This window comes from Harpia harpyja, chromosome 23 (genome assembly GCF_026419915.1).
Source record: "Harpia harpyja isolate bHarHar1 chromosome 23, bHarHar1 primary haplotype, whole genome shotgun sequence".
Taxonomy (NCBI): domain Eukaryota; kingdom Metazoa; phylum Chordata; class Aves; order Accipitriformes; family Accipitridae; genus Harpia; species Harpia harpyja.
Window position 1 is genome coordinate 4,002,317 of NC_068962.1, and position 22,358 is coordinate 4,024,674.

General features: G+C 44.7%; 1 protein-coding gene across 1 annotated transcript in view; it reads right to left on the minus strand.

The window, feature by feature from the left end:
- ELK3 (ETS transcription factor ELK3) overlaps positions 1–22,358 on the minus strand; it is a 39,625-nt gene that overhangs the window by 2,220 nt on the left and 15,047 nt on the right. Inside the window, exons 2-4 of the mRNA XM_052774641.1 lie at positions 19,754–19,962; positions 8,695–9,489; positions 3,144–3,266 (exon numbers count right to left, since the gene is read on the minus strand). Coding sequence (XP_052630601.1) covers positions 3,144–3,266; positions 8,695–9,489; positions 19,754–19,960 — 1,125 coding nt within the window. The 5' untranslated portion in view covers positions 19,961–19,962. The remainder of the gene's footprint in view (positions 1–3,143; positions 3,267–8,694; positions 9,490–19,753; positions 19,963–22,358) is intronic.

Sequence of the window (22,358 nt, forward strand, 5' to 3'; positions counted from 1 at the left end):
AATACTTACTCAATACATAAACTGCATATTCCTAGTTCATGACAGCATCCTGCCTGTAACTTGCCTGCAGGGATGTGTATTGGCTAGTTCTTAACATCTGACCTGAGAAAAAGCAAGGCAAGTAGGTGGAATAAACTTGCTGCAGCATGAGGCGGGAATTATCCCAGCGGTAGATACCGATCTGGCCTCGAGGCGCTGGGTTTCTGTTGGCGTGAGAGAGGCAGAGCTGGATAACAGAGCTCCTGATTTCAAGTGTCTGGTTTATTTTTACCCCTTATCAGATCAGTCCTCCAACAGCCATCTGTGGTGTAATCAACCTCTACACGTGCATATAATCTGCTTGTAACAGGATTACTCTTCCACTAGGATGTTAGTCCATGATATCCGTCTTCCAACGTTCAGTTGAAAATCGTGCCGAGCAGTGCAGGCTCAGCAGCATGCGGGGGGGGCTGGCACCACGCTCCTGCTGCGGCCAGGACTGGCCGATACCTCTATTTTAACCAACCCAAAGCTCAGGAACTGTTGCCGTCGCTTCTGCCAAGACTAATTAAAACACAGAACTTGGATTACAAGCTCTTGCTTTTCTGGCCTAGGTTTCTGAAGTGAGACATGTAAATTACAATGTGTTTCTTCTAAAGCTAACAAAAAGAGGGTTGTGTGATCTCTGGTGTCTGTCGAGGCGGGTGGCACGCTGGCACTACGGCCCGGGATGCCAACGATGCTAATGTCACGATTTCATCCTTCCCCTGGTTTCCAGCCCAACCCAGCTCGCTGCTTCTTCCTCCTGTTGTCTCTGGGGCCGGGACAATGCTCTTTGTTCATACGCCTCCATACAGGGGATCTGGGACTTGCCTATGCCCTCTCGGTGCTACTGTCTATACAGGAGTAACAAAGAAAATACGCTGAATTTAGTTAGCGCTGAATTTAGTTGGCACTTAATTCAAGCTAATCTGGTAGTCCTTAAGTTTGGCTGCATTTTCTTGAATTAACCAATTCTGTGCAAGTCTTTTGCTGTTCCAGTTATGTGGTAATTTCAAACTAATGATGACGCATCAAAAGAAGTTTAATTACACAGCAGTGTGGCTTCAAAGGGAAGGCTTTCCAGGTAGGTCAATATATCACGGTAAATTGTGCAGAAGGAGACTGCAGATTTCAGTGATGCTCTACATAGGCTGTAAGGGTGTATAGGCGTAGGTGTATGGGAGTTGCTTTCACCTTATAAACATCGAAGGAGAGTTTTTTACCAGTTAATAAGCATCTACGTGCTCTGTGAGGGAGTATGCACGTAGTTGTGTCCAGCACTGCCAGAACAGGCTCCTCCTCGTTCGTTAGAGGAGGAACCGTGCTTTCCCGTAGGCTTGTTCTGGGCTCAGCGGGACCATGGAGGTGGATGGCTCCCATCCTGGTCCTTGTACTACACAAAGACTGGTACTGAAGAACTGCAGGCAGTGCCAAGCACAGTGCTACTGTGAAAAGCAGCACACACCTGAAAGAAAAAAAAAAGGGAACCCGATCTCTCCTCCATGCCTGCCAGCAGGCAAGGGTGCAGAGGCAGGCAGGCAGCCACAGAGCTGCCCTGGCCTCTAGCTGCTGGCAGGCTGTTGACTCCTTCAACAATGACCAAACGTTCTTTCAATTCCCAGCGCGAATGACCAGGTGAAAGCAAAAGCAACTTGTGAAGCAGCTCCAGCTCTTTCCTCCGTTCCCTGACTAGCTGCGTGGAGGGCGAGCCCTGCCCCGACACCTACGCAGGATGACCAGCAGTTCTCGGTGGGGTTGGCGAGGCTTCAGCTGTGGTTGTCGTTTCCTATTTGCTGTTAAAGTAAAGCGTCGTGCTCTACAGACTTGTCATCGTGGCCTTTGCCTGACTCAAACACCGATTACAAGGAAGGCCCTTTGGGTTTCTCAGAAGGGAGAGCCAAGGCCACTCTTCACTTCCAGTTCCCGCAGGGGCTGGCCAGTGTAGGTCCGTACAAGCTCATCCCAGGCCATGGTGCAGACCCTTCTCTCTCAAATGAAATGTCTGGCTGCTCTTAACCATGGGTGCAAAAGTAAGATCCAATAGGGATAAATGAGTTTAGCTGAGTCACAAATAAGGAGCCCCAGGGCTCCATGCTCAGCTGTGCCACTAGAGGTAGAAGGACTTACTACCCCAGTGAGGACTGCACCTGAGCAGAGCGCTTGAGCTAAAGCCCAGCCGCGGAGTCGGGCAGTCCAGTCCCCGCGAAGGTTCAGAGGCTAGCACAGGGTTCCCCTCCTCTGTTCGTGTTGGCCCATCAATCACAGCAGTCGGGGAGTTCATTCCAGGGGTGTCCCTGCATTCTTCAGCTGCTTGGGTGACCATCAGCTGCTTCTGCTTCTTGCCAATCAGCATAATTTCTTCTGCGACCTACTGAATTGGCTGTTCTGCAGCAGCTACACCCAGAGCTGCTAATTCCATCCCACCATCCTCTTCCTAAGTCTCGAGCAAATGCTGTGGCCACTGTGGTTTACTTAACTTTTGTATTTACCATATCTCTCAAACTTTGAGATTTTTACTCTCCCAGTACCCATGAGAGAGGGGACCATGCCACCTTTCTCCTGTTATATACGGAGAGGTCGTGCTCAGAGGTACGAAGTAACTTGGTTGAGGACACATGGATAATTTGCAGGAGAACTGGAAATGGAGCCTTGAGGTTCAGAGTGCCCTCATTGTAAACACAACTATGCCCTGTCTTTCTGAGTGAGAAGTAGCTCATTAAAACAGAAGGATAAACCTACACCCACCTTACTTGATGAGACCCAAACTGGTCTTGGTTTTCCCAGAGTCCATGTTCCACCACTCTCCTGGCTGGTCCCTGACTGGTCTGCACTCTCTTCCTGAAGCTCTGAGAGCTCAGTTACCTATTCCTACTGGAGTCCAGCATTTATTTCTGTTTCCTTCATACGATATGTGTGTGCTTGCTGCAGTAGACACGGTCCTGTAGGTTCGGACTGTGCTGCCAAGGCTTTGAAGAGGGTACAAATAAATAGGCTGCTCTTTAAAAGTGCCTGTTAACTCCAGTATTTTCTTAAACTATTTGAAAAGACCAGGAGATGCTCCCCTGATGTCTCTTCCACATGTACACTTTTGGAAATGAAACCTGTGCATTGGAAAGACCTACCTGGAACAGAGTGTTTGGTCCCTGCAGCCTGGCAGGACTCAGAGGAGCAACAGGACTGAGGCTGCTCCAGAAATGAATGCTAGACAGCAGCGGGCTCGGGGTCAGCAATAATCCATTTGGGGTCTGCAAGACAAAAAAACACCCCGTGATGCGTGCCTTGGGAGTTACAGCTCCATACAGTACTCACAATCCCTGAAGTTTTACACTTCACCTTCTGGCTCTTTTTTTCCCGTGAATTCAGACATATAGCATGCCGAGTATACTGGCCAGCAGCAACTGCCCATCCAGCCCTGCATCCTGTCAATACTGGATACCTGCACATTTAATATTCCTTCATACACAGATTGATTTCATTTCTGTCGCAATTTGCTTAAGGAAAAGCACAGTTTTTGTTTATTTGAACCACGCTCATGCGACTGTATAAAATACCATGCATGCCCCAATGTCTGCAAACACAGCCTGGTCTCCTTCAGCATAATTTTCTACCTTTTGAAGGGCAGCAGTTGCTTGAACTGACTGCAGCTTTTAAAGCATTAATGCAATTGCGTGTGGAGCCAAAAGAGCCACTGCTGGTCTTTGAAGTTTACTCCTCCGATGGTGCCTGTTCAAAATGGAAGAAGTTTCAAGAAACTGGCAGTGCACAGGCTGATGCACAGGCTGGGTGCCCAGAGGGACGGCGGAGAGCACAGCTAATTGTTTGAAAAGAACCAAACTGGCAAGAACCAAGAATCTAAGGCTTTTCCCAACTTAGAGGTGGCTCCTTCCAGGGCCATGGTGCACACGGATTGCTGGGAATGCTCTTAGCACTTCTAAAGCACAATTGGAGTGGAGGTAGAGTTAAAGCACATGCAAATCTCCATTCAAAGGAAGAATCACATTAATTACACTGTATCCAGAATAACTTTTATCTTTCCAAAAAAAGAACATGAAAGTGATGTGACAGTTTTGAACAAAGTATTTGGCATAATGAGTTAATCTCACCAGTAATCTTGATGCCAATTATCAAAATCAGTGCTATTTAGCAAAGCACTTAATGCAATCTGAGTGCACACTTAGCAAGTAAGTACACGTTTCGCTGTGTAGGACAAGTGCCTCAGTGCTCTGCTGAACTGGGCCATCAGTTTGTCCAGAGTTTAAAATATGTAAAGAGAAGACAGAAGATAAGGAGTTATCTCCTCCCCCTAGTAACCAGCACGTCATGCATTCTGGTACCTGCCAGCTTCCCACCAGGCCAGAAATACAAACTCCCACATATGGCAATTGCAACCAGGAGTCTCACTTAACAACTGCTTACGCCACGGGCTGTCGCATCCCGTTGCCAGGACTCTGCGGCGAGCAGGCTCAGAAAGGCAGGTACCACAGGTCATGTGGATTTTCGAGTGACGGACATACTATTTGCAAAGCAGTGCCTGAGGGATCGGCTGCGGTGTTTGAGGCTCTGTGCAAATGCACAGGAATACAGACCTGCTCTGACGGGCTTGCGCTGGAGTTCGCAACAGGGTCAAACAATTAGTTTAACACCAGCAGAAGAGATGGGAGAGACAAGGTGCAGCAAACATTAAAGTCCTCCCGGTGAGTCCGTCCCAAGGTGTCTGAAAGGCTGTTTAATACAAAGAGCTTGGCTGCTCTCGAAGGGGATGATTTCTCTAAGGAATCTCAAAAGAAGCGGGGTCCATGGAGAAATGCAAAGGGAAAGGACACTGCCATCTCCCTTGTGCTGAAGAAGGTGGATCAGAAACACCAAACCCCGTGGAAGAAACCACAGTTACGTCCCAAGGAGTAATAAACATGTGGTATTGCTGGGAAAGCAAAAGGTGTTGATGCATTGAAACAGCAGGTATGAGGGTCATAGGAGTACCAATGAGGTCAGGGTTTGGATATATTTGGGTGACAACAAACGGGGCAAAGAGTGGGTGGAGGCCTGGCAAGGAGAAAAATTCTGTCATGATCTCGTCAAGTGACAGCTCTTGTCAAGATACCTGAGAAAAAATACTTGACAAGCAGGCACTTGTGAATGGCTCCTTCACAAACACCCTCTTCCCAGGACCACGATGCTTTCATGGGGCAGGAAAACAGCAGTACCAGTGAGAGCACCTTTCCTGTGCCGCCTTGCAAGCTGATGCTCCACGGGCAGGCGGCTATGGATGGGGATTTACAAGACTGACAAAGAACACAACAAATTAGGTCAGGATAAATACTCAGAGATCTACTTACAGAAGAGCCTACTAACCTTAAAACCAAAGATGTAAGCAGCAAGACACGACAACATTTGACTAAGGACACAGTATTGTGCCAACTGTACTAAGAGCTCCAATGAGCTATGCCTCGGTTCTTTATTTTTTTCTCTAAGGAGCTGCAGATATCCAGAACTGAAAATGCAGTTCTTGAGAGGATCTTTTGAAAATAATGAAGAAAACTTGGAGGTGTTTATTCCTACCTAGATACAGCCAGAGCAAGTCTTCAGAGAGAGGAGGTTTGAACCTGAGCTGTCCTCCATTCATCTCTGGAAGCATGTTAACATGCCCAACAACAGCGCTAAGCAAAAGCTCGTGTCCTCTGATGATCAGAGCACTAATGTCTGCAAGTTCTGCCAGAGCCAAGAGCCAGCCCAAGCAAGCCTCCAAACCTGTTAATATTTAATGCAAAAAGAACACAGGGCCTCCCAGGCTTGTTCTCAGTATCGCCATCAGCCAAGCGTCAAAACCACTAGAGGAAATGTGAGTGTAAACACCACCACAGCACAGGCTATCCTTAAATTACATGCGGAAATTGATGTGTCACTTCATTTTCTGCCCTCACGCAGCTATACATCTGGTATTAGATGTGGAACCCAGTGGGAAGTTCCTACTTAAAAAATGGCATTGTAATCTAAGCATAGGAACAGTTTAAATAGAAATAATGCATTGCACAGTGAGGATTATGTTAAGCAACGATGCTCATGGCTCCCGACTTCTCTGACAAAGAATGCCTCTAAGTACAATCTTTCTTGTCACTTCTAGCTGTCAGATAACGGACAAGTGCTGTCACACGTACATTACTTCCCAGGTCATTAGGCACGTGCTGGAGCCTGAATGGTGTATGTGGATACAATACAGACCACGCACATGCTGGCTGCAGGCACACTACTTTGTCCGTAAGGAAACAGCATGTTGTAAATGTTACAAATGCTAAAATAGAGGCCTGAAGAAAAAGAGTGAGTCAAAAATTATATATCCACATTAGCCAAGGGAGAGCCAACATAAATAACAGGCATAAGTAATCTGTAAAAAAAAGCAAGTACTGAACAAAATCTAAATATCTCTCTTCGAAGCTAACTGAATGGAAAGCTGACATTTCTCTACCAAAGTATGGTACTGTATGCACTGACATCTTCAAACCCATTTTTCTCTTCTGAAATTGGTTGGGCATATCACATGCCCTTTCACAGGGCTCCACCCAAGGCTATTTCTCGTGACCAGCAGGTACAGTGGAAAGCCATCTGAAATACCCTCTCAGGCAGCAGGACCTTCTCCGAACCTACGTCCCTCCTGGAGCAGGAACTAGTGTCTGACATCCTGTCTACCACTGGGATCTGATAAATCAGAGATCGTTTGAGACATGATGCACACTCTTTCTAGGATAATGGGATGACCTGCAGATTTCCAGCCTAAAATTATGGCTTTAGTTATTTTGCATTGTGGTATTACAGTTATCTGAACACAGCTGTTACATAGTTTTTATTTTATATTCACTAGGTCAGGTATTTAGGATGCAGGGTGCTTCTTACGCTAGAAATAGAAGGCTAAAAGAGAGGAAAAAAGCTATGTTGCTCTATAGCCAGAAGTTTAAACAAATGGACCCTACATGGGTGCCATCTGCCTGTTCTGTGATAGAATAACCTGTATAAAAAGATTTGTAATCGCATTAAGTTGAACAACAATCATCACGGCCTTAGCTAGCCATCCTGCTAAAGGAGGGCCACAATCATCTACCTAATTCCCTTCTATGTCTTTCAGGGGCACTAAGTACACCAATTTATAGATGAATGAGGAAATTAAATGTTCAAAGAAATAATTACAAAATGAGAAAAGAAATCTCTGTTCATACTGAGTTTTGGGGCAGCAGTAGATTAAAGCGAGCTTGTAATAACTTATGTTGTCATTGCGTCTGGTTGGCATCTGATATGATTTATTTGTCAGATTTGCTCCCTACGAGCCAAATACTTACTGTGGTTATACCACAGTTAGAGGTTGTAAGAGTCTGTCAATGCACCTCAATTTTGGTTTGCCACACTTCTGTTCTTCCTGCCAAACATAACTTCACTTAAAGGCTTTACGATGTCAAAAATGACAGATAACAGCCCACAAAATCTTCTTTCTTTGCGACATAACTTCACATCTCGGTGGCTTACAGGTGCGTCTCAACTGCAGTGGCTTTGCACAAATTTGTGCCAGCTGAAAAGCTCAGTAAGAGCAAGTGCTGTGCTGGCCGAGAGCACTTGCCGACGCTCTCGCCTCTGCCAGGCCTCTCCGCCGCGCAGGCACACGGTGCTGCCCGCGGCCAGCTCAAAGACCTCCAACACCTGGCTGCGCTGCAGGCATCATCCATGCAAAACCTCTTCTGACAGGGAAGAGGGAAGGGGATTCTGGATACAACGGGACCCCTAGACAGCCCGAAGTAAACGAGAGCTTGTAATGCACACCTCTGTATTTATGTATTTACCGTTCAGTTGGTTTCATTCAATGCCAGTATTTGCATCAACTTTTATTTCGGGGCGGGGGGGGGCGGGGCGATGTTAGGGGCTGTTCCCCATTGGGATAATTTTGCTCTTGTATTTTTTTGTCTAATTTTGCAGTGGTAGCGTAAGACAAAACTCACTGATGAACAGACCTGGTCATTATCTACGTGGTTTTCCTCTTCTCCTCTGAACTGCTAGATTTTCTTCATAGACTTGCTTGAAAATGAGAACTCACCATTGACATTACCACAAATATGTGATTAAAAAGAACAGAATAACCTAGTGGTTATTCAGTAGGTCTGTACTGAAAGGAAGCTCTGGCAAATACGCTGTGGATCTGTAAAACTTTGGAAATCGAAACTGGCTTAAGAGTCTTGTCTTAGAAACCACTTAATTTGCTCCATATTCAAAAACTAATTAAAAGGTCACACTGTTTGAATGGATACAACATCTAGCAGAGAAATCTAACATCCCACAATGCACATGCTCAGGCCGTGACCTACAAAAACCCTGTGTTTTTCTTGTTGGCTCTTTCCTGCTTGTTTTGTAGACCTGGAAGTTGGTTTGAACTGATAAGCCATTCATTCATGTTAACTAACTGCTGCCCATCTCGTTATCCTTCCAGGCAGTCTGTGAACTGTGATGGCTTTTCCCACACTCATGTAAGGAACCCCAGGAGGAACCTGCTTTCCATCCTTTGTTCAGACCTCTGCTATGTTTCCCTCTTCCCCATATGTTTTTCCCATCGGGTAATAGCATATAGAGCTAACACTCTTGGCCACACGGAGGGAATACCTGGCTAAAGCAAGAGTACAGTAGACAGGCAGGTCTTACCTGTGCAGTGAAGAAAGCTGGAGTCAGGGATCCCGAAGGAAGCGCGGGGCTGTTGAGGGCGATGGAACCGATGTCGGTGCTGGAGAGAACCATGGGTGGGGCGGAGATTTCCAAGCCTTTGGGTTTTTTAGCCTTTGGGGGAAGAGATGGAGATTTTGCCTTGGAGCCTGAGGAGAGGTTCAGAGGCTCAAGGGAATCTGAGTCGTGGCAGCTGGACTCAAGGAAGAGGCTCCTGTGTTCTGCAGGGAGGGGTGAGGTGGGAGACAGAGACGGCGACCTGGAGGAAGATGATGATGGAGATGAAATGCTGGCGCTGTTGGGTAGCATTAAGGAAGATATTTTAGCTGATACTGACGAGCTGAGAAAAGCAGAGGCAGCTGCTGTTTCAGAAGTGGAAGGCAACGACACGATGGGCCTCATAACTTGTTTGTCTGTTTTGTTTGTCACAAATCTTATAACAGTCCGAACTTCTTCGACTGGTGTGTTTCCTTCTGACTTCTCCTCCAGTTTTTCTGTTTTGATTGGCTTGTAAGGGTCTGGCTGGTTCTGCAGAGAGTTGATAGTGAAAGAGGAGTACAGGCCAGAGTGGATATATTCATTACGGCTTGTGCTTTTCAGTGCTGACAAGCTGTGCTTGTGCTGATCCCTGCTCTCGGAAGGCATCTTACAGTCGCTGTCCTGCAGCAAAAGGCTCTCTCTGCTGATTTCCACAGCATGTGGATCCATTTTTAAAATCTCAGGAAAGGAGACAAACTTGTACACAAATTTTTGTCCGATCACTTTCTTGATGATGTTCTGCAAATACAAAAGCAGATGCTAGAAAGATCAGCATTTCAGAGGCACTGAGTACAGCAAACATAAGGGGGTTCACAAGGGTAGGGGGGCACTGCTCCCTCCTCAAGCTGAGCAGGTGATTTCAGTGGGGTTCCTACCGCTGCTCATCCCTGCTTCATTCCGGGAACTCTGCTCAGCCAGGGAGACCACCCCCGGCTGCTCATGGTGCCTAGCAAAATCATCATTACTAGGTGATAAAGACCTACTGGTGGACTGTTTTCCTCCCGCTTCCTCTGAGGTAGCTTGGGAATATGTTCTTTCCAGTAAAAACAATTCCGCCGCCTTGCAGACTCGAGCCATGCCACCATCTGCATTTCACAACACAGGCAAACTCCTTCATTTATGCCTCCCAAAACTGACACCAACTACCCTGAGTATGAAATACTCTTGGAATGTCTGCAAGGGACAAAACCACCTCACCCCCCGACTCCAGTCATTTACCCTCTCTTCCCGACCACATCCAGAAGGATTGAACACGGTGACTGTCCTTCTTTCAACAGTCATGAACTACGTCTGTGACAAATGCAATCACTTGGATGGGTTGGAAAAGTACTTGTGTCCTGCTGTGGCCCCTGTGCTAACTCAGGGTTTGTGGTAGCCTCAGGATGCTCGCTGGTGCAGGCAGAAGGTTTATCATCAGTCTAAACTGGCTACTGAAATTAATTACTTAAAAAATCCCAAACCTCTTAAAGGTTTGTAGAACTATTTATTTTTTTCTTCCTATTTGCCATAACAAAAGTGTCCCCTTTATGGAAAGAACTGATTCCCTTTGAAATCGGAATGTTTCATGAGGGTCCTGTTTCCAGTCCTAGCTCTCTTCCTCCAGACCCGGGTACGCTGCCTGCTCTAACAGAATGCGCGGTATCCCCAGGGACAGTGTGAGCTCCTCTGCAGAAGCACTTTATGGCACCAGGTGCTGGCCTGGCCTAGGAAAAGGACTGGAACATTGACCACCCTAAGCCAAGTGCTGTGGAAGACAAGAAGCAATATTTCCTGAGATTTCCATAGTGATTTCTCTCTTCTTGAAGCCCCCAGTGGAGAGTTTAAGTCACCTCTGAAAAACCCTTTCCAAGAAGCTTCCCTTTAGTGCAGCACAAGTCTGCTGCACCTCCAGCTGATCCTCTGCAAACAGACGTTTGCTTTGCTGTGGATATGGGAATGTAAATATTTACAATATTCCTAAAAATCTAATTTGTTTTTCATTCTACCACAGATTCCGAGACCAGTAGAGGAAACATTTGTTAAATTGATTGAAAATGAAAAAAAAAAGAAAGAAAAAGGAATACAAGCATCATCCCTATTTATATATGGACAGTACCTAGTGCTGGGTGCTTGCAGTGCCTGCACTACACCTTTTTTTGTCACAAAAGCAAGGCTCATTTTGGGAAAGAAGAGCCTGCCTTTGGGTATCAGAACCTCTTCTGTCTTTCAGCTGAGCTACTGCACTCCATAATTCATCTATCTGAATGTCCTGGCATTTCATTCAGGCACCTTCTTGAATACAAAATTAATCTTACAAAGAGCCCTGGGATGTAGCTTTGCTTCACAGGTCACGAGCTGTGGCACAAATGGAGAAAGTTGTTTCCCAAGTTGGTAACAGGGATCTGTAGCAAGAAGAATTAAATTCAGCAAGCTCAGACCAAAGGCACAAAGTTGCTCTCTTCTATGCCGAACTGTACGCACATCTACCCACCTGGCGGATCCTGCAATGCCTATTTTTGCCCTCCAAAAGTTCAGGACATCTAGTTAGCCCAGAGGATCTCAGTCTGCATGAGCTTTAATTCCCATGGCTTTGGGCTTGGTCTAGATATTTTTTTTTTTTTGTGCTAATTAGGTGAAACGTCGGATGGACCTACTTTTTCTGCACTCTCAATATTACATACTTCTTTAAAAAGGCAAAACCTCCAAACTACTCATTAAAAGGAGCACCCCAACTGGATTTTGTTTTCTTTTTTTAAAATCCATTTTTTAATTTAAAATAATACCTCCCCTCAGCTCCTGGCAGCTTTGAGTTACTGTTACATCAATCACTAGCAACTGAGATCCTACTTGGAAAATGTGACTCCCAGCAGAAAAAGATTACATATATATATATGAGTGGCACTTTTACACTGGTGCAGGCTTAAAACAGGGGAACATTGCTATAAAAAGCAACCGAACAGGCTGGTGAGTTTATACTTCCTCTGTTGTTATTAAATATAGTTATATTTTGAGAAGGTCTCTCAGTGCGGCTCCTCTGACTCCGTAAGCCTGCAGCAAAGGCCCACTTAACGATGGCTGGAGATGAAAAGGATTTAAGTGCAGATCCCTCAAGCACTTCGCAGGCTTCTCTTAAACGCGGAGCCTGAGGAAATCTCCATCAGCATGTAAGAGAAAATAAGGACGCAAATTAATTAAGTGCCTCTGAAATGCCACTGACTTTTCTAAATTTTTTTGACAAATATTTGAAGTGCAGGTAAAAAGCAGCTTACTTTTACCATCACCTCGGTGACCTGTCAGAATCATTCTGAGCTGTGGACGATGGTTCAAACCACAGAAGACGGTGACAGGCATCATGACAAGTGGGGGTTTTCCACCCTCAGTTTGAAAGGGCAAAGAAGGCTTCCTTATATTAAGGACTGCATTTGCAGGGAGATTAGACCACTTGCTCGGTAGCAGGACAGTAACTGTACGTGCACATTTAGCCCTTTTATTTTGTCCTTTGAATTTTCTAGGTAAATTCCCTCATGAGCAGGCTTGACATCAGTGCTAGCAGCTGCCAGCCGGGCTGCAGGGAGCTCCGGGGCTCTGCTGCTGGGCAAGGCGGCTGCTGGGCCACTGCAGCTGCTGGGGAGGAGAACTGGGCAACCCCGCCAGGAGCAGGGGCTTCACTCAAACAGCTTAAAAAAAAAAAAAAAAAAATCTTATCAAGAGACAACACTTTGACATTTAGAAAGCGGGCAGGGAGTTGGGAATGCCCCTCTTCTGTTGGCTTCTTGACTGTTCCTCACTTGAACATTTTACACTTTACACTTCCCCTCCTCTGTCCCCAGTCTGTAAAACAGTGACCACAGCAAACGTCACCAGCCCCCATCGCAAAGTGCTTTGAAAGCTGCCGATACAAACCAGGTACGGCACTGCCTGACGTCTGCTCTAGCACATCAGCCGTGTTAGGGAGCTCAGGCTTGTTCACACCCCATCACTTCAGACACTCTACGAGCATCTCCAAAACCAGCGTTACCCAAGTGCTCTGAATCACCAGCTGGAGGGATGGGTCTCTCCCCCTGTCCTGCTCCACAGACCAGCTGGCTGAGCTAGATGCCAAAGGCTCGGTGGCCTGGTTCCCCCTGCAGCTTAAACCAGGCTATAATGTGGTTGGGGGTTTTTTTGTGTCAACTACACATAGGCACTACTACTTTTGGAAGCCCTCGTGAATTACACAAGAGCTGTTTGCCCATCTCAACAGCGCATGACCTCTGGGTTTCTTTCCATTTTTCTCTTTCCTCCCAGAAGTTTTCCTGTGCATTGGTGCAACTCAGACTTCATTTCTTCTATCACGTGTTTGTGCTTTATTTTCATCAGCTCTGACTCTTACTCCCTGTTTGAGCCATTTAGAGCGAAGGTGTAACTATACTACCAGTGTGACACAAGGATTTTAGTGGCTTGGCTCAAACCTGTTAGCTAGCAAGCTTGCTGGCTGCAGGAGCCACTTGGGAAACTGAGCTGGGAAACGGGACCCAGTTCCTAGTTGAAACTCAGACTAATGAGGGGCCTCAGGGGCGGGATGACCAGATCGGGACTTTTTTCCTCCTCCCAGGAAGTGACCTATAATCGGGGTGCATGAGATGTCAAAACTTACGGCAGAACAGGATGAACTTGTCTGTAGGTACTAAACGTCCCTGTTTGGGAAAGAAGGAGAAGGACCAGAGCTGTAGCTGCTGCACTTAACTCCCATTTGGATGTGCTGCAAATTCCCTGGCTCCAAGAGTACCAAGGGATGCAACACGTGTAGGGACACTTAGGCTATGAATTCCTCAGAGGACTCTATGAGGAGGGAGCTGGGCTGCCTCCAGCTATTGGGAACCCTACCCAGAGAAAGGGCTGCTCACCCTCCAGTGCCTGAAGTACGTAAGCTGGCAGGAGGTACCTGTGGCTGCATGGTTTGCTCCAAAAAACGGGGCGTGTGCCCACATCAGCGTGCGCAGGCAGGCAGATTCTGTTAACATCATACTTTATGCACTTATGCTTATTATACTGTGCGTAGAAGCTAGATTTTGTGAAATTTTTGATGGAGGCACAGGTGCTACTAGACCATGCACCTGTACTGACCTTTGGAAGCGCAAGGCTCTCATTTAGCCAGATTTCAGTCTCTCCTCAGCCACCTCCATGTGGAAGGCAAAGGCCATTCCTCTGGCTGGCACCTTTGGCCAGGTTCTCTGCTCTCTCTGCTGCAGTTTACTGGGCGTCCCTTTCCTCTCACATCAAACATGAACTATTTGTCACTTCTTTTGGGGGGGGGGGGGTTCTTGGGTTTTCTCCTCTACCCATCACCTCTTACTGCATATCAAATTCTTTACTCACATCTTTCCGTAAGAACAGCACTCAATAACCACTTTTATGCCATTTCAGACAAGCACTTTCTTGACTTCCACACATCACTCTTGAAAGAAGATCCTTCCAATTCTCTAATGCTCCTTCAAGTATTTCCTTATAAGACCTCTCATCTGTACCACTACAAAACGTATAGCTGGTACTCTAGCACCATTATACCGCTATTGTTTCATTGTAATATTCTATTTCCCCTGAGGTAACTCAAAAGAAGACCTTCCCAAAAGTAAAATAATAAGTTTCCATTATCACTTTATATCCTGAAGTTCTGTCAGCAGACCAAGCAAGGGACCCTCTTCCCAAAACAATTCTTCCATGCTGCCACCCACACTTTGGCATTAAAAATAGGAACTAGTAACCAGGCTACCGGGTCTGACCTGTTATGGGAGGGGAGGGAATGCCATGGGCACCTCTGAATCCTAATAGCACCTGAGAAGCTCTGCCCCCTGCACTGCAACGAGCACAAAGAAGCCCGTATTATTTGTATACTACACATCATACTGCCAACCCGTCTGAACAAGCGGGCAGCCGTTAACTGAAACTAAAATTATTTATTCTGTCTTTAGAAGACAGATTGAATAGCACTCACTGAGTAAAGCCTGGGGCCACATACTGTTCAGAGAGGATGCAAAAATATTGAATAGCTGCTCATCGCAACAGCATGTGACTGTGTAATTAAAGATGCAGCATAACTCATGCAAACATTAAGGTTACCCAGGGAACTGTGACTCTTGCATTTCCTAACTTCTGAGGGCTTGACTTCCACAACTGTTACATCCTATTAATGTCGGTATCTGCGTGTAGTTTCTTGGATTTGCCCTCCTTCCCTCAAAAAAAAACCTCGTGGGGAAAACTCACTAGCTTCCCTTTTGTGGTGTCATCTTGAAGTATTTACAGGGACCTTTAGTAGTCCTGAAACCTCTAGGGACTTCCAAAAGGTATCTGTCATTACAGCTATCAGAAAAACAAAGTAACTGGGCAACTTCAACAAAAAGAAACCTACTAATCCTACTTATAAAGATATCTCAGTTCTACACATCAAGCTAAAGTGCTCTGCGTGGGAACAGACGTGAAGGGTTTCCTTGCCTGAAAGCATTACAAGAGATTTCTGACCAGCAGAAGTGTGTGACATGATGGACATGCTGCTCAAGCTGCAGGTAGAGTGAGTGCAGGATGCCTTTCCTCAGTGCTATCTGTCATCTGTTCTGCTGCTCTGTTGAGGCAACAGGGGAAATGCATTAAATAAAAAAGGGGGGAGGGGAATTCGGGTAACAAATGAAACAGAAAATGGAAAGTCTTCAGATTATCTACAAACCTTTAGCAACCAGAATCATGGTAGCAAATTACAAATCAGGACATGCCACACTCTACGTTTCCTGGGGTGCTTTATATGTGAATTTAACATAAATCTAGCCATCAGCTTCAACAGCACATCATGCTTGCTTTCAAAGCCAGGCTAAGGAACTTGTCCTAATTGTGTTATTTTCTCCAGTACTGGAATTAATTTACTTTTAAGTTCAGATGAATCAGATGATGAATTTTAACAAGCCAGCGTTCCCCCCAAGCAAAATGGCAGAGCTCATAAACCTCCATTTATCCAGTGATCAGTTTTTATTTCTCCACGGTGAATAATTTCAAAGACAAACCATGAAGCAGTAGCTCAGTTAGTATCAGCCGTATGCAGTAGCAGCAGAGGGCAGCCCCAAGAAAGGAAGGCCCATCCCATGTGCCACCATCATTTCTGAAAAATCACTGCCCTTTGCCTCAAACTCACATGCTGCCAGATCATTTGGGTTGTAGGTAGAGAAGTCCCTGTTGATAATTCCACAACCCAAAGTCTAGCCCAGAGTTCTGCCTCTTGCCTTTCCTGCTGCCGCTCCCCAGCCTGCAGCACAATGTTTATCCCATTTCCTCAGTGTGCATCCCAGCACATCCAGCTGCCAACACATCCCTCACTGCCAACAGCAAGGGAGGGGACAAGGATCTCAGAAGGCTCCTTAAGGCCACCTCAGGGTGGAGACTGCTCTTGGTTTATCCCACAAATTGGTGAATGGTCCAGAGGAGAGGAGTGCAAAAGTCCAAGAGAGGCTCTTTCACCTCACCAGCCCTTCCCCTTTTGTTTTGCAGAAGGGAAAGAAGAATGCCAAGGAGCCTCTCCTTCCCTCCTCGACTTCTTCCCTTTCTGTGCTATGCAGCAGAGACTGAACTGAAGGCAGAGGAAGCGTTTAGGACTGAACCCACTGCTGAGCACTCCCTGCCAGCCTACTAGGATTCATTGTCTGCTATCTTAGGCCAGTATCTCTCACACTTCAAAACCTGCAGCAAGTTCCCCTGTCCCTCTGCACTCTCCCGATAACCTGCCTTTCTCCACTGCCTGGGAACCAACAGGACACCACACACCATACCCACACAGACAGTGAGGAGCTCCCACTGTTTTCTGCTAAAGGAGTTACTCCTTCAATTTAAATAGCAATAGCCGTGGTTTTGGTTTGGGGTTCAAACCCTGATCACAATACATGGGGAAGAAAGAGCTCATCCTTCTTTCCATCTAGGAGCTACGACCTCCTTCGGGCTGCAGAACTCCTGGAAAAATGGCCAAAATCCTTGTGCCACACCTAGATAAAATTTGCAGACAGAAGAGAGCACAGAGTCCAAGAAAGCAGCTGTAAGAACAGCAAGCAATCACCTCAGCCAGAGCCCTGGCGAAGAAACTGTAGAGCCACTCCTCTGGCAGATGCTGCGTGAGCAGAGACGAAACAGATGACAAAGGTGTGGGTGTCCTGGGGGGGGGCAACTGAAAACAGTACAAGGGTAAAAAAAAAGGTTAAGGGATAAAAGAAGAAAAGGAGCCTCAAGTGAGGAGCCATTATATTCCATTGATTTGAAGAGATCAGAGACGTCTCAAAGGAAAAGCGGTACAAATACCTCATCCCTTGTTTTTAAGCAATGTCTGTTCAGGCACTAACCGTGTGTATTTGGGCTCTGCCTGGATATGCTGTGCATTCACCAGCAGGCACTCTGTCCACTGATCCTAGTCAAGTTTATAATCAGAGGGGTTGGAGTCATATAATGAAGCAAGCTTCCCCATGCTGAGCAGAAGCCTTTTTAGCACTTAGCGAAGGGGAATTCATCACACCAACTGCTTGGAACAGCCGCTGCACTGTCCTCTCTGAATCCTTTTGTGCCTTCTCAGTCAGGCCACCTTTGAAACATGTTAAGTGGAAAAATCTGACTTCTAGTGGACAAAATACTAAAAACATTTCATTGCAGAACTTACAGCTCTAAAAATCTCTTACAGGAGAAGAAGGAGTCCGTCCAAATTCCAACGTAAGTAATGAAAAGTGGTCATCAAATTGCGCACAGTTAATTTGCAGTCAGCCTGTTTTTTGATTGCTGTGTTAGACCGGCTGCATAGTGCCCAGCCCCACTGTGCCCTTCAAGAATTAGTGCACTACAAATAATACATGACAACAGTACTCTTGAGCTCAGTTCAGCAACAATATCTAGTTTCCTCTGCCTTGTGCAGGCAGCAAGCATGCCATAACTGTGCTGAACACTGGTGTTACTCACTGTGTAATCTCATCTCATTGCCTTTTCTGAAAATCAATATGACAACAGACCACTAAGCATGGCTATGAAGTTTTCCTTTTTAATATCCACAATCTCTAACAGTCCTTCTTTTTAATATTTAATCTTCAAAAATATAGGAAATAGTAAAAGTATGAATCTAGACATATTATAAAAAAAAAAATCTATTTAAGGGGAAGTTATCCTGAAAAGATTTAATATTAATTGGTGAAAACAATATAATGTTCATCGAAAAAAGGCTGGAGAAACAATCTGGAAATTCCTTGAATTCGCTGGAGTCTGAAATTGAGAAAGGTGAATATGCAAGATATTTTAGCATCTCCATATTTGTGTTCTACAATTTTTTCCTTTCAGTATCTTGACACATCTGAGAGATTCCCTTCAAATATCCTTCTGTTATAGCAATCTAATACATATCCTGGTTACTCCCTGTTCTCATTTTTGCATTCTCTGCTGTACTGTTGCCACCTTGCTTCATGCTGAAGAATAAGACTAAGGACTAAATGTCAAAGTGCAGGATGGTTTCACGAGAGTGACAGTGATCTTATGAACTCCCACTATACGGCAGAAATTTTATTTTCAGAGGTGTTAGCTACCAGTAACCTCTACTGGCGTCTTCTAGATTGTGGGCATGCTCATGATGTCTGAAAATCAGAAGCAAATTAAGTGATCTAAATAATTCCAGATAACTATGTTCAATATGTTATTATTTCAGATTACAGTTTTAAATGAAGAGGTTGAAAGTGGAGCTTTCAACAGCCAACAATTCTGCCCTAAGTGTACGCCTACACTATCCGCCTGTAACCAGCTTCTGAGAGTGTGCAAATAACCACAGCTTGCCAGTTGCAAGGTTGCTGCCTAAATTGTGCTGACTCCTTGGGTATTATTAGTTCTATCAAACCTCAATAGATGTATCTGTGAAGGAGGGACAAAATTCAGTAGGTCTTGCAAGGGCAGAAAAATTGGATGAAGAATCCCCTGCGAAAGCACATGTTCCGCTATTTTGACTTGAGATACCCAGAAGGTAAGTTCCCAAGTAGGAGTAAATTTAACATTCTACAGCAAATACAGCCTTCACCTGAGATGAGCTCAGCGTGACACTACTACCTTGACAAATAGACCCAAACATAACCCTGCTCTGACACCCACCATCTGACCAGCGCTTCTGCCTCTGTTTGCTACTCATATTCCGCACTTTCATCCAGTAAGGCATCACATTAGTGCGCTCTCATATATATTGCTGGTAATTAAATGATAGCAACATATAATCTAGACTACTATTGAAGCTAACGCAGATTTTGTCCTAAAATGACATAGTGGAAAATTTCCAAACTCTTACAAACACTGAGCATTAAACAAAGGAATAGTTACAGTGAGATCCTTGTGAGGTAATACTGCACTGTCATAACTGTAGAAGCATTTCAGCAGTGTATTTCCAGCTAATAAATTAGGACCCAATACAATTGTAGAAAAGATTTACCAGAAAGCTCAGGCAAGACTAGGTAAAACGCTGGCCAACAGGATCTATGTGTCCCACGAAAACTCAGTGGAGTTTCCCAGTGGAAACTCAACCCCAACCTCTATGCTGTTGGGTTCTTTGTTTGTCTTTTCCTCGTTCTGACACGGGTGATACCTGCTGGTAAAGCTGCCGCTCTGCCTGCTGCATCGCAGTATCACTGCTTTCTACCACCTCCCTGCATTCCAGATGATCCTATGCAGGCTGTAATAATCAAACAGTTCTCCGTTATCAACAGTTATTTTATTGTTGTCAAAAGCTACAGAAAATATTGGGTAGCCAAACGCATAAACACATGAAAGCATCAGTAAGTGTAAACCTAGGTCAAAACCTCCCCTCCTTAGGAAATGGGATGTGCAGTGTTTTCCTTTGCATCTTTTAGCTGCCCTCTTACCTCCACTGCGATTGCCTTCAGTACTGTTGTCTGTTGTAAAAACTAGTTAGAGGAACTTTTGAATAGCTTCCACATAGAGGTGAAATATTAAATGGTAGTGTTTCTATTTTCTTAGTCTGCACGAGAATAACAAAATTTACCTTGTCATAATAGTATCTGAGCGCGCGGCTCAGCTTGTCATAATTCATATTAGTTTTGTTTTTTCTGAGTCCCCACAGCTTAGCCACCTCTTCTGCCTTGAGTAGCTTGAATTCGCCATCATTAGACGTCCAGCAAATCAGGTGCTCATGTTTCTGGTCTAGCAGCAACTGCAAAAGGAACTGCCACAGTGTGATTGCACTCTCCATACCTACAAGGGACAAAGGAGAGCAACAGTGTGAAAAACATTTGGGAGCAGGTGTTCCACCCAATGCTCATTTCAGCAATAAGCTCTGTGTAGGAGTCATCCTACGTAACTGAGCAAAGGAAGCTACTATATCGTTTACAACCAAACATCCACAAGACCTACAGGTCTTGCATTCCCGTTTCAGTACTTTTTCCACTGCTATTTTGTGAAGGGACACATAAAATAGAGTGAGTATTTAGAAAAGCATTGCCCACATAGTTCACATGGTACAGGGTCATCTCCAGTTGGTGTCTTCAATTCAATGTATGCAACCACCCTTCAAAGGAACATACAAGGGGCAAAAAAGGACTTGATGTAACCGTCCACTGAAATGAGCCAAAAAACTGCTGTTTACTGTCATGAGAAGTATATTGAAGTTGTTCGGATATGTCACTGTGAAGAAGGGGAGGAAAAGGGAAGACCAGAGCCGTTGCCTTTGGTTAGAGGACGAGAAACCACATTCTTTCACCCTCCCACCACACGCACCCTTCCCTGTGTCATACGGCCTTTACACATTTTGTTTCTTCCAGGGCCTGAAATGGCTCTTGCTGCTTCTGTTTGTCAATTCAAATAGCTCAAAAGATATTATCTATCTTGCAGAAATGCTGAAAGTTCAGTACAGTTAAGCACAGTAAAGTAAGTGATGTTTACCCTGAACCTTTCTCTAACAGGGATCTTTCCTTTCATTATCATATGTATGACTGAGAACTAGGAATATTTTTAACAGTACCTGAGTCTCACTTTTAAGGTTGGCTGAACATTTTTTTCTCTGCTAACTGCCTGAGCCCTCCCTAGAATAAACTTTTTTCAGGGACTGCAATAGAGGGATAAACTTAAGAATGACTATATTCCACCTCAGCACAGGCACATACACAGCTTAAAACTTGGGAACATTACCACTGAAGACAATTTATTACTGTAATGAAGATGTAGCTAAAACTGACCTTTTAAACTACAGAACTACAAAATGAGATTTTCTCCTGCTTTCAACAACATTGCCAGCCTTAGCACGTCAACACTATATCAAACCATTTTTTCTTGGCCTCTTCTGATACTTAATTTGGACATGTTACGTCTAACTAAGGCAGATTTAAAGATGCCGGTAGTACTGGGTTAACTGACTATGTTGCTAATGGGGCTAATTATTACCTGACTTATCTTTGTACATGGATATACAGTGGATATTTTTGTCTTTATCTAAACAAGCTCATGATTTTTAACTTCCTTGCTCATTTTGTCTCCTAATATATTACTGTTTGTGTCCTAATAGATTATTGCATGGCCAGAACATGCCAGGCTTACTGCCTGACGTCTCCCCTGGTGCAGTGACCACGAGAGGGCACAAGACCTCCAGCTATCTACCACCCGGAGCGGCACAAGATCTGCCTCTCCCAAGTCTGCTCCAGCACTAAGGAAATCAGGTTGCATAAGCTTCACTAGCGTAAAAGCACAGGTTAAGGATACCAGAGGATGGTGTCGATAGTTTTAGAGAAAAACAGAGTCTGGAGCTCTATTTTGGTCCAAATAATTTCTAAGTACGCTGGCCAAACAAGGGTTTGCAGAATTAATGACGGTTTTCTTACCCCTGCAAAAGCCTCATTTCTCTAATTAACTGAGAATCCAGTCTGAATGACAAGGACAAAAACACCTATCCCTGACACCCAGCTGTGTAACACAGTAACTACATAGCACCTTCAAGGGATGGCAGAGGCTCCCAGGACTGCCAGGCATCCTTGAAACCGAACTGCCTATATGGACAGATGATTTGGCACTTTCAAAGGTTTGCATTTGCTTCACTGCATTTTTTATCACTTTACACAAATCCTTTTCCACATAGCGTAAGGCAAGAAAAAAATGTATAGCTAGAATTAAATATACCTGAAAGTTATAGACTTGCTTTAGTCTTTAAAAGTTCCTTTAAACTACACCATCTGTGCAAGTATGAACGTCTTTAATGGATTATTTATCTGTAACTTCATAACTAATAAAGCATCCCTATTAATCTGGCACCATATATACATACTTTTTAATTAATATTTATAAATTTTGTAACTTCACTAAACGTGTAGGTATATACAGCCATACTACTTTAAAATAATCTTAGTTTCTGTACATCACATACTATAGAGCAATACTCTGCATAATTTCAGCTTGTATCATACAACTCTTCTGAACAAGAAATCACAAAGAGAACCTTTTTTGCTCTGAAAAATTAGAAGTAACTTATAAATTTCTTTCTTCAAATTGTATTATAATGTCTACAGGTGTCCCATGCTACAAAGACCTGTCAGTAGAACTTCAGCTGAGGAAATTAAAGACGGAAGAGAGTTATAGAAGCACTAAACCAAACTCCACCACCA